Source organism: Simochromis diagramma, unplaced genomic scaffold (genome assembly GCF_900408965.1).
Source record: "Simochromis diagramma unplaced genomic scaffold, fSimDia1.1 OVJJ01000344.1, whole genome shotgun sequence".
Classification (NCBI taxonomy): domain Eukaryota; kingdom Metazoa; phylum Chordata; class Actinopteri; order Cichliformes; family Cichlidae; genus Simochromis; species Simochromis diagramma.
In genome coordinates this window covers 6,895,999-6,909,353 of record NW_024387375.1, presented here as the reverse complement: position 1 = coordinate 6,909,353, position 13,355 = coordinate 6,895,999, and the positions used below count along the sequence as shown (strand labels likewise).

The 13,355-nt window shown below is 42.4% G+C and overlaps 1 protein-coding gene across 1 annotated transcript in view; it reads right to left on the bottom strand.

The window, feature by feature from the left end:
• LOC120719860 overlaps positions 1-13,355 on the bottom strand; it is a 36,719-nt gene that overhangs the window by 20,901 nt on the left and 2,463 nt on the right. Inside the window, exons 4-18 of the mRNA XM_040009395.1 lie at positions 13,086-13,265; positions 12,743-12,863; positions 12,522-12,614; positions 12,220-12,409; positions 11,967-12,129; positions 10,474-10,662; positions 10,228-10,402; positions 9,278-9,417; positions 8,722-8,898; positions 8,399-8,529; positions 6,153-6,310; positions 5,485-5,712; positions 4,627-4,965; positions 4,399-4,547; positions 3,975-4,233 (exon numbers count right to left, since the gene is read on the bottom strand). Of these exons, the coding sequence (XP_039865329.1) occupies positions 3,975-4,233; positions 4,399-4,547; positions 4,627-4,965; positions 5,485-5,712; positions 6,153-6,310; positions 8,399-8,529; positions 8,722-8,898; positions 9,278-9,417; positions 10,228-10,402; positions 10,474-10,662; positions 11,967-12,129; positions 12,220-12,409; positions 12,522-12,614; positions 12,743-12,863; positions 13,086-13,265 (2,692 nt within the window). The remainder of the gene's footprint in view (positions 1-3,974; positions 4,234-4,398; positions 4,548-4,626; positions 4,966-5,484; positions 5,713-6,152; positions 6,311-8,398; positions 8,530-8,721; positions 8,899-9,277; positions 9,418-10,227; positions 10,403-10,473; positions 10,663-11,966; positions 12,130-12,219; positions 12,410-12,521; positions 12,615-12,742; positions 12,864-13,085; positions 13,266-13,355) is intronic.

Below are 13,355 nucleotides of genomic sequence, written 5' to 3'. Positions count from 1 at the left end.
AACTTAAGCTATTTACTAGGGGTGCAACGATATTCGTATCGATATTGAACCGTTCGATACAGTGCTTTCGGTTCGGTACGCATATGTATCGAACAATACAAAATTTGTAATTTATTTTATCAACTTTCCTTCTGACGATGCTGTCTGTGTTGAGCGCTCAGTGAATCTGCGTTCGACTACTCCGCCTAGGCTGCACTGTCGAGCGCAGATCCACTGAGCGCTCAACACAGACAGCATCATCAGAAGGAAGAGCGCAGGGCAAGCTAGCAGACAGAAGTTAAGCTCTCCTTGCAACATGGCAAATTGAACCTCCCCCACCCTCATTCAGATCTGGCGTTTGGAATTATTTTGGTTTTCATGTGACGTATGACCCTGAAGGTAAGCGCGTCATGGACTAAAGTAAAACAGTATGTTGGATGTGCCACGCAATGCTCAATTACATGGGTGGGAACTAGTGTGTTAGCGCAGTTAGCCCGACGTCCCGGGGCTAGCGATTTTTCCAGTCGGGCTACCAAAATCTATCTCTGCCCTGCCCGTCGGGCTATCGTAGGAAGGAAAAATATATGTCAATGCTTTTGCATTCTTTCGGAAATGTAGCTGGGTAATTATGTCATTGGCATCAGTGAGCCACTGTCAATATGTGACATATTGAAATTGCGTTTGAATTGGCGCTTGTTTTTTGCTTTCACTTTGCAATCGCGCGAACTGTGTATAGAGAGCGACAGCACTGGACCGGAGCCTCCTGCCTGAGGGGAGCAGGTCAAACAGACTGTGTCCAGGGTGAGAAGGGTCAGCTGAGATCCGAGCTGCACGCCCCAGTGTCCTGGAGGTGTACAGGTCCTGCAGAGATGGGAGTCTGCAGCCAATCACCTTCTCAGCAGAGCGCACAACACGCTGCAGTCTCTGTTTGTCCCTGATAGTGGCTCCAGCGTACCACACGGTGATGGAGGAGGTGAGGATGGACTCGATGATTGCAGTGTAGAATTGCATCATCGTCCGTGTTGGCAGGTTGAATTTCTTCAGCTGCCTCAGGAAGTACATCCTCTGCTGGGCTTTCTTAATGACGGAGGTGATGGTGGGCTCCCACTTCAGGTCCTGGGTGATGGTGGTACCCAGGAAGCGGAATGAGTCCACAGAGGTGATGGGGGTGTCAGTCAGGATGATGGGGGGGAGTGGAGCTGTGTGCTTCCTGAAGTCCACAATAATCTCCACTGTCTTCTGGGCATTCAGCACCAGGTTGTTGTGGCTGCACCAGGACACCAGACGTTCAACCTCCCTCCTGTAGGCAGACTCATCCCCGTCCGAGATGAGTCCAATAACGGTGGTGTCATCTGCAAACTTGATTAGCTTGACAGACTGGTGGGTGGAGGTGCAGCAGTTAGTATACAGGGAGAAGAGCAGGGGAGAAAGAACACAGCCCTGAGGGGAGCCGGTGCTGATGGTCCGGGAGTCCGAGACATTCTTTCCCAGCCTCACATGCTGTTTCCTGTCCATCAGGAAGTCAGTGATCCACCGGCAGATGGGATCAGGCACATTCATCTGGGAAAGCTTGCCTTGGAGATGGTCTGGTAGGATGGTATTGAAGGCAGAGCTGAAGTCCACAAACAGGATCCTGGCGTAGGTTCCTGGGGAGTCCAGATGCTGCAGGATGAAGTGTAGGGCCATGTTGATGGCGTCATCTACAGACCTGTTGGCTCTGTATGCAAACTGCAGGGGGTCCAGGAGGGGGGCCGTGAGGGTCTTGAGATAGGAGAGAACCAGGCGCTCAAATGACTTCATGACCACAGATGTCAGAGCCACGGGTCTGTAGTCATTTAGACCAGTGATCCTAGGTTTCTTGGGGACAGGGATTATGGTAGAGGACTTGAAGCAGGCAGGCACATGACATATAAAGCAGCAGAATATATATTTTAGTTCTGCTGAGCCAAATAAGACAGGTCAGGGTGAAGAAGTGACAGCCAAAGAAAAGCTTACCACAAAACGGAAAAGTTATGACAAATCAGACTATAAGGCAAAAAGAAAGTGCAGCTTTATGGTTTCATGGACAAAAGAATTTCTGTGGCTGCGATATGATGAGCTATATAACCGGGGCTGCACATAAGTGGTCCGCAGGTGCGCATTCGCTGTCAAAATAAAAAACACGCACAAGGGTTAGGGTTAAATTTAAAAACTGTACTTTTGAGTTAAAATATATATTTATAATTTTAATAAATGACAAATTAAAAAGGCATGAACATTTTTTTTGTATCGAAAAAATATCGAACCGTGACACCAAAGTATCGAACCGAACCGAACCGAACCGTGAATTTTGTGTATCGTTCACCCCTACTATTTACATCAACTTTCAAAAGTAAATACAAAATAGAAATAAATCTATATTTAAAAGATATAGGCCTTTTCACATGTCTTTGTCTCCTCATCCCTACAAATATTTCAACAGCCTCTTCCCCTGCCTCAATTAAAAACTCATTAATTGCCTCCTGAATGTACAGAACTTGGTTGCCATGACTACTAAACAAAAACCAAAAGCAATGACAACATTTTATCAGTACTTACACTTTGGGTGATTTTTTTTAACCATGTTCATCAATTATAAGCATTTTGATTGTTTTATGTTTTCAGTATCTTGTGATCAGAGATGGACAATAACGTGTTTCTGTAATCCGATTACTTTTTCAAGTAACGAGTGATTAGATTACTGTTACTTTCTCATAAACAGGCTGCGTAACTGCGTTACTAAACCATGATTGTTTGTGAGAGTGTCTCATGACAATGACGTACGAGCGTGCAACGTCCATGGCAACAACAAACGTGTGTAGATCACCAATGGATAATATGGAGCACGGGAGAGAGTACGACCGTGCAGCGCTTAAAGCTTGGAAGTACTGACATTACTTTGAGTTTGACTCCGTAAAAAGTGACACAAACATTAGTGTCTGATGTACACTCTGCATGGGAATAAAACTTTTTTCTACAGAAAAAAATGGAAACTTCAAATCTGAGCAAGCACCGAGCACGCTGTAACGGGAATGTGAAATTCACAGAGAAACCCCCAGATCCCCCCACTGACATGACCGCTGCAGCACCACACCACACTCCTGCTAAACAGGTGAAACTAGATGTAAGAGTGACAGGATTTTGTGCTGTGGAATCTTTGGTTTTATTTATTTTTTGCTGTCTTTTACTTGCATCTATTTGAAAGAGTGAGTATAAACACAAAACATTATTTATATGCTCGAATATGCAGAAAATAGGTTTAAATGTTAAACAAATTTCTTCAGGTGAAAAACTGTTGCGTATAATTTAATTTTTGCTTGATGCAGTGTGCATAAAGTTAAAAATTAAAACTAAGTAATCTAAGTAACTAAGTAATAAGTAATTAATTACTTTTGGAAATAAGTAATCAGTAAAGTAACAGGATTACTTTCTTGGAGAAGTAATCAGTAATTAGTAACTATTACTTCTTGCATTCTTGTGTAGGTTGTAGAAATAAAAGTAAAACTGTATGCTTATGCAACCTTCGGTTGTTCTTGGCCTCTGCACAGAACTGTGTATTTCAGCGTTCTTACCATTTATATTTGCTCCAATATCAAGTCTGAATCTCTCTTCTCTGAGAAATGACTTCATTAAATTTTCTGAAGTTAGTAATAAGTGCATTTCAATATGTTGAGTAAGAGACCAACACCTCGTAATTTTTCCTTTCAGCAACCAGACTGTTTGTGGAAGATGGTGAGCAAAGATTAAGATGAAAAGCTAAAAGGAGATTGAAATGCTAACTTTTTTTTTCCATGTGGAGAAATGTATTTTTAGTAAACTTAGAGAAGCTAAAAGTTTAGAGAGCACCTAAAGGTGAAAGATAAGAGCTTCTCAAGAGAGAAAGAAGCAACAACAAAAAAAAGGAGAGAAGAAAAAATGTTTTTTTTTTAAAAACTGTTTTGTACTGCCCAAAACAAACTATTCAAGTATTTCCTCACCCAGAGTCCCTCCATCCTGCTGCAGACCCATGGACCACTCCTGCAGGATCTCCAACCTGGTCTGCAGCTGTAGTTGACAGTGCAAACTCCTCCCCCAGGCCTGCTGGAGCTCTTTGGCTGCAGTGAGAAGATGATCTTGTTGACTACTCCCTCTGTCACTGCCAGGTTGGGACTGCACATGTTGCAAACTTTGATCTGAACCCCACTCTTCAGTTAGTGGCTTCAGCACATTCAGTACTTTGAACAATGCTGCCAGAACCTGTGAGACACAAATCTTACTCTGACTCCAAAAATGTTTTTATTTTTGAATCAAACATCTGCTATTATCTGTTTCATTTGTTTTGTTACGTAGAAACAGTTACTTTTTATCGTATCGATACTTATTATGTAAATGCAACCAAAAGCAATCAGTCTAATTAAGCACCTTGCTTTCTAATAAAGTTTGATATCCTCCTGCATGGGGCACTAGTTGTCCAGCCCGTATGGTTGCCCCTCCAACTCTCACCATCTGCCCACTCAGTGGTTCAACAAAGGGCTCACCCAGCAGGACTCCACCTACTGGCAGCACATCTCCTACAGAGGCACACAGAACAAGTTTGTCTGACTGAAGTTATGTACTCTAGAGTGTAATGGGAACTCCAGCAGCTCTAACCTGTGATTGGATCCAAGCTCACCCCGACGGTGAGCACAATGTTCCCTGTCCTGGAGTCCAGCATAGGATAACCAATCTGTATAGGCTGTGGTAAGCGGGTGAGAGGGCAGACATGGATTCTTCCCAGAGTGTAGACTAACCCAGTTTGGGGGTGAATGGTTACTGCCAGAATAGGTACTGGGACCCCTTTGTCAGGGTCTGCCATGGGAATCCCCAGCTGCAGTCTCTGGCCTGGTCGGAGGCCTCTGAGGTGAGTGCTGGGGAGAGGCTGGTCTGAGTGGCAGGAGGTTGGGTAAGGAATGAAAGGAAGGAGAGGACTATCCCACTTCCTGTTATCATCTGGAATCATTTAAAAACAGCACATAATTGCTTTTTAATGCAGAGGTCTCAGACATGTTTCATGAACCATATGAGCCCTTCTTCAGTAATCTTTAATGCGTGTCATAAGTTATTTTCCATGAGCTATTTTAGCATAAAATGGTTATATTCATTTTGATTCAGTTCATTGCTGCTTGAAATGACCAGGATCCCAGTGTATTAGGCTTTCTATTTGTAGAAACAGCATGTTTTGGTCAGGTTGTAACATGTTTAACACAAATGATCTGTTCTGCTTTAGTAATTGTATTCTAATAGCACGGTTTTAAAAATGACTCTTGGTGAGTTTAGATTTATTCATCTCTAAAATACAAAAGATTGCCATTGGTGTTTTGTGTTTTCTGAGCATAAACACAAGATTGATTGATTGGGCTCTTTATTTTTTTTTTTTAAAAAAGTCTGAACTAAGTTCACATGAAATCTTTTTTCTTTGACTGTTTTATTTAGCATTGCCCTCCTCAGTAACCCACAGACAATTCATACCTGTACAATGGTCAGCTGTGCAAACTAATGTAGAGCTGGCAGGATCATAGGCCACGTTTCCAGCAATGGGCAGAACTCTACCGGTGTGTGGATGAACAAAGAAATTAGGCGGCACTGCCATCGTGTGGCCGCTGCTCAGCAGCACATGGCTGTGAGCATTTGGCCTTATGAGGCCTGTGACTGAATCACAATAAACAGCCCCAGAGACACGGACGGACCCATCAGGATCTGGAGTTAAGCAGAAGAGGAGATTATTGTGATCAATCATCTAAATAAAATTTTCATTTAAACCCATTCACACTGTTTGTAAATTTAAATCCCCAGTAGTTATTCAGCCTTATGTGGCTACACAGCTATGTTTGATTTACAACAAAAACATACAGTGTATTTATTGGATACATCATCTAACATTTAGCAAATTAATAATGACCTGTAAATGGCCTGTATTTGTATAGCGCGTTACTTAGTCCCTAAGGACCCCAAAGCGGTTTACACTACATTCAGTCATCCACCCATTCACACACACATTCACACAATAATGTATTCTAACCCAGCTTTTCTCAGCCATAGTCTGTCTGCATGTTGCAGTGCACCTAATAAGCAGCAGATGGTGTAGTTTCTTTAAGAAACATAGGCGCAGATAAACAAATGAAAGAGTTTTGACTCACCAAAGATGTCATCTTTGGTAAGGACAGTTCCAGTATCAGGGCACAACAGTTTGGCTCCTATACCTTCGCCCAACAAGCCCCAAGACCCCTGACGGTGGCACTCTGCCGACAGTAGATCTCCCATCTCATCGACCAGTGATGTTAACCTCTGAATCAAACTGAAGATGGGAGACAGCAAATTGAATATTCAAGGGAATTTAAAGCCTTAAACTCTAAGGTTCCCCAGTACTACAGTCATGTGGAAAAAGAAAGTTTTCACAGGACTCTATGCATGTGGAAAACGACATACATCCCACGATTCAAAAGCTTGTAGAATCACTTTTTAACCTGAATAAATTGATTATTAATAATTGAGTATTCATTTATGGACAGCTCTTTTAAGGTCCCACCCTTGTATTTCACTAAGGACTTTGATTTGCTAACTGCACCGCCTTCTTTTCTTTTTCATCCAATTTCTTGTACCTTTGCTGCTGCACTGAAAATCATTGTCCTGTTATGTTACCCAATTTCAGCCATCTATGTTACCATCTAGAGTCTACTCAACACTTAGAGTCCCCCGAGAGCAGCTTCTACCTTTCTACCTTTAAAACCCGCCTTCCAGCCAAATGGTTGGTAGGTGTTTAGCTAGGCTTTAGCTTCAGCCAAGTGGAAGCTAAATTGGATTGTCATTCATGTGTAAATTAGGTTGTTACCTGAGAATTCTGGAGGGGAGTGGGGGTGTGTGAATGAGGGGGTGGGGGAGCTGCTAAAAGCTGTGAACTTCCTTTTGTGTTCGTCTTGATGCATTCTCAATCATCCAGGGAAATAAATCTCCAAAAGTCACCAACTTGGAGTGTTTCAGTTTGCCATCTTAGGGAGAAATCAACACACATGGGTGTATGTCCTTTGTTGCTGAGATTTATTGATAAAAACAGTACAAAAAACCAACCATTTGTACACATATTTACAAATAATAATAAAAAGTGAGTGAGTACATTTCAACATTTTCAGCAATCACTCACAATCCTGGCACTGCCATGGTATCTGTAGTCTGCATTTACCACATGTGTATCTGTAGCAGTCAATCATGTTGTAAAACATGGCAAATGGCCAGCGCCGTGTTCCTCTGCGGACAGTGTACTCCCGAACCATCTGGTCCATCACATCCACGCCACACTTTGTTTTGTTGTAAAGGGTGACAGTGTTTGGCTTCCTTTTGGTAGTGTTGGGAAGCTGGGAAGAAGGCAAGAAAAGAACAGTTGCTTTGGACACAACCCTCCACACCTAGCCCTGGAAAAAGAGCCATGTGTCAGGTCAAACACAAATGCAAGAAGAATCATGCCACTGTGCGATGTGTTCACTGCTACAGATACACATGTGGTAAATGCAGACTACAGATACCATGGCAGTGCCAGGATTGTGAGTGATTGCTGAAAATGTTGAAATGTACTCACTCACTTTTTATTATTATTTGTAAATATGTGTACAAATGGTTGGTTTTTTGTACTGTTTTTATCAATAAATCTCAGCAACAAAGGACATACACCCATGTGTGTTGATTTCTCCCTAAGATGGCAAACTGAAACACTCCAAGTTGGTGACTTTTGGAGATTTATTTCCCTGGATGATTGAGAATGCATCAAGACGAACACAAAAGGAAGTTCACAGCTTTTAGCAGCTCCCCCACCCCCTCATTCACACACCCCCACTCCCCTCCAGAATTCTCAGGTAACAACCTAATTTACATATGAATGACTAGCCAATTTAGCTTCCACTTGGCTGAAGCTAAAGCCTAGCTAAACACCTACCAGCCATTTGGCTGGAAGGCGAGTTTTAAAGGTAGAAAAGCCAAATGGCTGCTCTCGGGGGACTCTAAGTGTCAAAGACTGCAAGTTGCCTAGATCCTGTTGGTGCAAAACAAGCCCAATTATCACCCCTCCACCCCCTGTCCTTGACAGTTAGTATCAGATGATTGTGCTGATATGCTGTGTTTGGTTTCCACCAAACATGGTGATGAGCATTATGTCCAAACATCACTACTTTGGACTCATCAGTCCAAAGGACAGTCAGTCAGTTCTATAAATTTTAATTGTGCTGTCATAAACTTTGAGGTCTGTAGCGTCTGATATGTGGCTCCTGGGTTTTTTGGTCAGACCTTGGGGTGAATTTGTTGGGACCTCCACTGTTGGGGTACTGAGTAAACACACACCTGGCTCTTTCTTTTTCACATGGCTGTACTTGAATAACTGAACAAATGAAAGCTTTACATTTGTTGGAACAGTTCAGTGGAAGTCTGGTTGTTACTATAAAGCTTAGACAGTAGTCTGGTGCACTCTCTGAGCCGAGATGTGAACACACTGTGGATCCTCCACTGGGCCTGCTGCTCTCGCCTCAGAACCTGAAGAAAACCAGTTATACTTGATCATGTATACCTTGCTAATGCAATAATTTTACATCTGAAAGTATATACTTGTTGAGCCATGCCATATAAATATACTTTACTCAAACTGATGCTACACTTGCTATTAAACCTTTTGTTAAAAATTTGAATATAATTTGACATGTATATGCAGCTTAATAAAATGTAAACCTTCAGCTGACTGTCAAGTAGTGTCCTCAGCTGTGAGGCCAAAGATTTTCGTCGCACCACCTCTCGTTCAATCTCCCTCCTCAACATCTCATAACCTTCCCCCGGCTTTTCTTCAGCGATCATACGCGGATGGAGTATTTGCAGTTTCCCAAGCACTCCTTGGTATAGCTCTTTTACCTAGATGAACACATATTTTGGAGACAAAAAGAAAACATTAAGTGTTTGTCATAACCAGATAATCTATTGACAGCCCAAAGCAACAACCACACATTTAAATAGCACTAGTGAGAAATGCAAGCTGCAAAATGTGCAGTGCAAAATGTTCCATCTCCACTTACATCTTTAACACCTGAGCTGTCCTGAGGGCTGTAACCAAAATCTGTTTGTTTTTTTAATAACTTAACTTTTCCAAACATTCCCAAATTGCTCTTTCTCAAATTACACAAAAATTTCTTGAGAGAATAGGCATGAGTGTGTGTGAGTGAGACAAGAGAGTAAGCGTTTATCATTTGACATGCTTTGTGATTGATTGGCATTTAAACTAACAGCAGCAGACCTCAGTGGTGAGCTGTCCCAGTCGTGTAGTGACAGACAGGCTCTGCTTGAGCAGGAGGCTGTAAAAGGTGTTGCTGTTGAATGCCTCCAGATCCACCTGGTGTTCATAATCCCAGAACTCCTCCGAGGCGTCTGTGGAGGCTGTAAAATAAACACCGTCACAAAGAAAAAGATCACAACAATATAAAAAACTCATCCATATTCCATAACTTATCTCAAGGTGAACTTTGATGGGTTATAGCATTATATGATCTTTTGAAACACGTAAGCATGTTTTGCAACATCCTCTCTACTGTTCATTTACAGACACACAGAAGCCTTGCTAAACATTTCACATTTTACAAGCGTGTAGCAGGTACTTATTTCTCCCTTTTAACAGGTATTTTAATATGAAAATGTAACATTTTGTGGCATAAGAATTCATTTTAAATGAAGTAATAAGGTCTTGAGGGAACTCCATAAGTTCCCTAAAGATCACTGATGTCCATGGACAAGCTGTTCCTGGCAGTTCCTAAAGCTTTTTCAGTTATTGTGGAATGATCTGTCTGCCCATGTTACGTTGCTACCCCTTGATTTGGGGGGTATTTTGGTGCTTTTTAAAGCACTTTGTCAAAACTGTGTTTTTTATAAGGGCTCTATAAATAGATTGGATTGGATGTGGGCTGTTTTCATTTTACTATCAATGAGAAATCAGGCATGTAAAGAGGGTTTTTTTCAGCAGTGATTGGTTGGAAATTTCACCTTAGGGTCATTGCCGGTGCTACATAAGATGTTACAAGGGTTCTCAACGTGTCAGTGTGTCGTTTCATGTTCATTCAAGTGCCATATGTGTACACTCTGCAGGTGCATTAGTTGAAGTGGAGAAAACCATGTTATTTATGTAATGTATTGGGCTTTAGGGTTTCGACGAATGAGTAAAGTGTCAAAGTGTTTACGTCTACAATGTTCCACCTGGCTGAATGGAGCCTTGAGTCGTTCTCGATTGTTGGTTTCGATGAGTCTTTCTCTGTGAGATCACCCTTGAACCTTTTGACGAGTAGTCATCCATTTGGTAGGCCAGCTGCAGCGAGCGGTACCGTGCTTTGATTGGCTCCTTCTCTGGCCATCCATATTCACGAAACAGGATCTACATAGTACAGACTCATCAATTAGAGTGATACTTTTATATTTCATATATACTTGTGTATGTAGACTAACCAGCATTGTCACACATAAACAGAGGATGACCACAGCTCCAAACATTATTCCTACGGTCACCAGCCAGTCTGGCCGGAGTAACAGGTTGCGTCTCCTACTGATTCCCAACCTGGTCACGTGACGTGGGATGGTAGGGAAGAAAAAGCCAGGCTCATAGCACTGGCCACCCGCAGGCATCACTCGTACATACTGAATAATGGGAAATAAGTAGTTAGAGTATCGTGGCATAGCAGAAAGAGAGAGAGAATTTGTGTAAATTTACATTTACTGTATACTTACTATTTACTTGTTGCTACATCAAGGAAGTTATCGTGTTTGGCTTCACTGATTGGGATTTGTTTTTAAACTACCTACATTACATTGTATAAGAGAGGTAAAGACGAGAGTGCAAGTAGGGTGGATTTATGACAGAAGGACAGCAGAGAGTTTACAAGATAGTAGTGAGAGCTGCTATGATGCACATTTTGGAGACAGCGGCACTGGCAAAGAAGCGGGAGGCCAAGCTGGAGGTGGTGAAGCTGCTCAGATTTTTGTTGGGAGTGACTAGAAGGGACAGGATTGTAAATGAGTACATCACAGAGAAAGCTTAAGTTCAGCATCTTAGAGACAAGATGGAGATGGACATGGGCATGCAGAGGGTTGATGTGACGGAAGAGGATGTAAGGGATAGAGAAAGTGGAGCAGCCAAAAGAAGAAGAAGACTTAAATTTCCTTGTTTGATGGAACAAACGTGGATTACCTAATAGCTATTTACTAACAAGGTGTAGCTGCTTATAACACTAGCTTCATGGGGTATGCTTAAAGAATACAGCTGCGGTCAGAAGCTAACATCCACTCATCATGTGCATAAATGTCGTGGCAATTTGGGCTTTTAATGATTTCTTTGAACTGTTCTTTTCCAGGGTGAAATGACTGTACAGCATACATGTTTAATGACTTTAAAAACGAAGAATCTAGTGCACAAGCTTGAATTTCTTTTGGGTTATCTCTAATCCACACAGCGTCAAAAGCAACATAAGACTTCAAATATGTACATACACCCACTTTACTATTTGGTTCATTGCACCTGAAGCTTTTGGTAGCCAACAGCAATCATATGGCATTTTTCCCTCTGGATATTTGACCTCTCTTCTTGGCAGAATAGTTCATTTAGACTGGTTGGTTTCCTGTCAGGAACAAGCTTTTAATATATTCTACAAATGTTCAATAGAGTGGAGGTTGGGGCTTTGGGAAGGTCATTGCAGAAGCTTAATGTTAGCCTGCCTTATCCATACCAAACCCAGTTCTGATGTGTGTTTGGGGTCATCATTGGAGCACTCGACTCTGTCCAAGTTTCAACCATCTAGCTGCTGATCTGAGGTTGAAGACCTTGGAGGTAGTCCCACTCTTCACAATCAGTTCAAAGAAATCATTAAAAATCCCCAAAATAACCATGACTATGATGAGTCCTTAAACATCTGAGCATAACTGTGTATTTTTGTAAAGTTTGTTACCAAATGTTTGTGCTGATGGCTGCTCGGTGTAAAGACATATACTCCCGGCTGGCTAAAGACCACAGCAAAGCAGCTAGGAGGAGTCCATGACAACGTCAGCTCTTCTTTTAACTGTCTGAATGCGCCCCAGTCAAAGTCAGTGTTTGTGTTGTACAAGTTGTCACTGAAAGACATAAATAAGCGAGTTGGGAGAAAATGTACAAACAGAGAAATGGCAGGAGAAAATGGGCATGAAAACAAGTATCCGGCTTACATGTCATACTGGGGATAGTGACGTGGGCTGACAGTGAAGAGTATTACATCACCCAAATGGAGACATGCTGTCGGGTTCAAAACGCCACTTATGCTTGGCCTTCTTCCTTTTCCATTAATATCAGCCTTATCTCCTCTCTCCATTTCTGTGTCTCCATGACTGATGTTTCTAATACTGACATAATGTTTCCCTGAAAATCCACAATGCGGTGCCCTCATTATTGCAGCAATTACTTGGGTAAAATTGCTCATGCATTCATTTGTGTTTTCATGATGTGAAAAGATTGTTTTATTATGGCACACCAGCTGAGCTCTGAGAATCCTGTTGAGCGGTGTCAGGAAACAGTTGCTCAAGTTCCTTTGGGAGGCCGCTGAGGAGGCCAAGGAAGCCTGCATCTGCAATCAGACAGGAAGAAGACAGATAGATGGGGGGAGGGTTCTCAAAAAGAGAGAGAAAGAGAGGGGGAGCTGCAAAGCGATAAAGTGCAGGACATAAAAGGCATTGTGTGCGGCTGCGTCTCCACCTGTTGTTTGAACAATGTAGACAGGACGTGATGACTGGATCTGGCTGCTGCACTGCAGGTTCCCTTGGGAGTCCCACTGTTTAAAAATTGTCTCTAGCACACTGCCAGAGACGCTCAACACCTGAACACACACAATAAGTGTGTTTGCCATTAATAGGTCACTGCAGCACTGTCTGCAGCTTTCTCTTTTGGAGAGATAGATATGTCTCGCATAGATGTGTGCATATTATACCTAAAAACTGTCCATCATATGATAGTTTCAGTGCAAATGTTACATTACAGTATATAGTTATCGCACAGTTTTTGTGCTTCAGTGCATGAACCTGCAATTTCCTTTCTTCACCTGATTGTCATAGCTCCACACCAGTCCCATTTCCCCATTGGTCTCGCACTGGAGCTTCAGTTCAGCAGCTGGCCTGCTCCTGCAAAGGCCTCCACATGCAGCTCTTCCAGGAGGCTCTCTACAAATACACAGGCCCAGCTCCCCATCAAAACCCCAGTAGTCCTCTGCAGTATGGCACACCTGCAGGAAAAAGGCAGAGCAAGAATCAGCTCACAGTTTTTAGTGGTCTCCTTTCTAAACAGAAAGAACAGTGAAAGCATTGCTAATGAA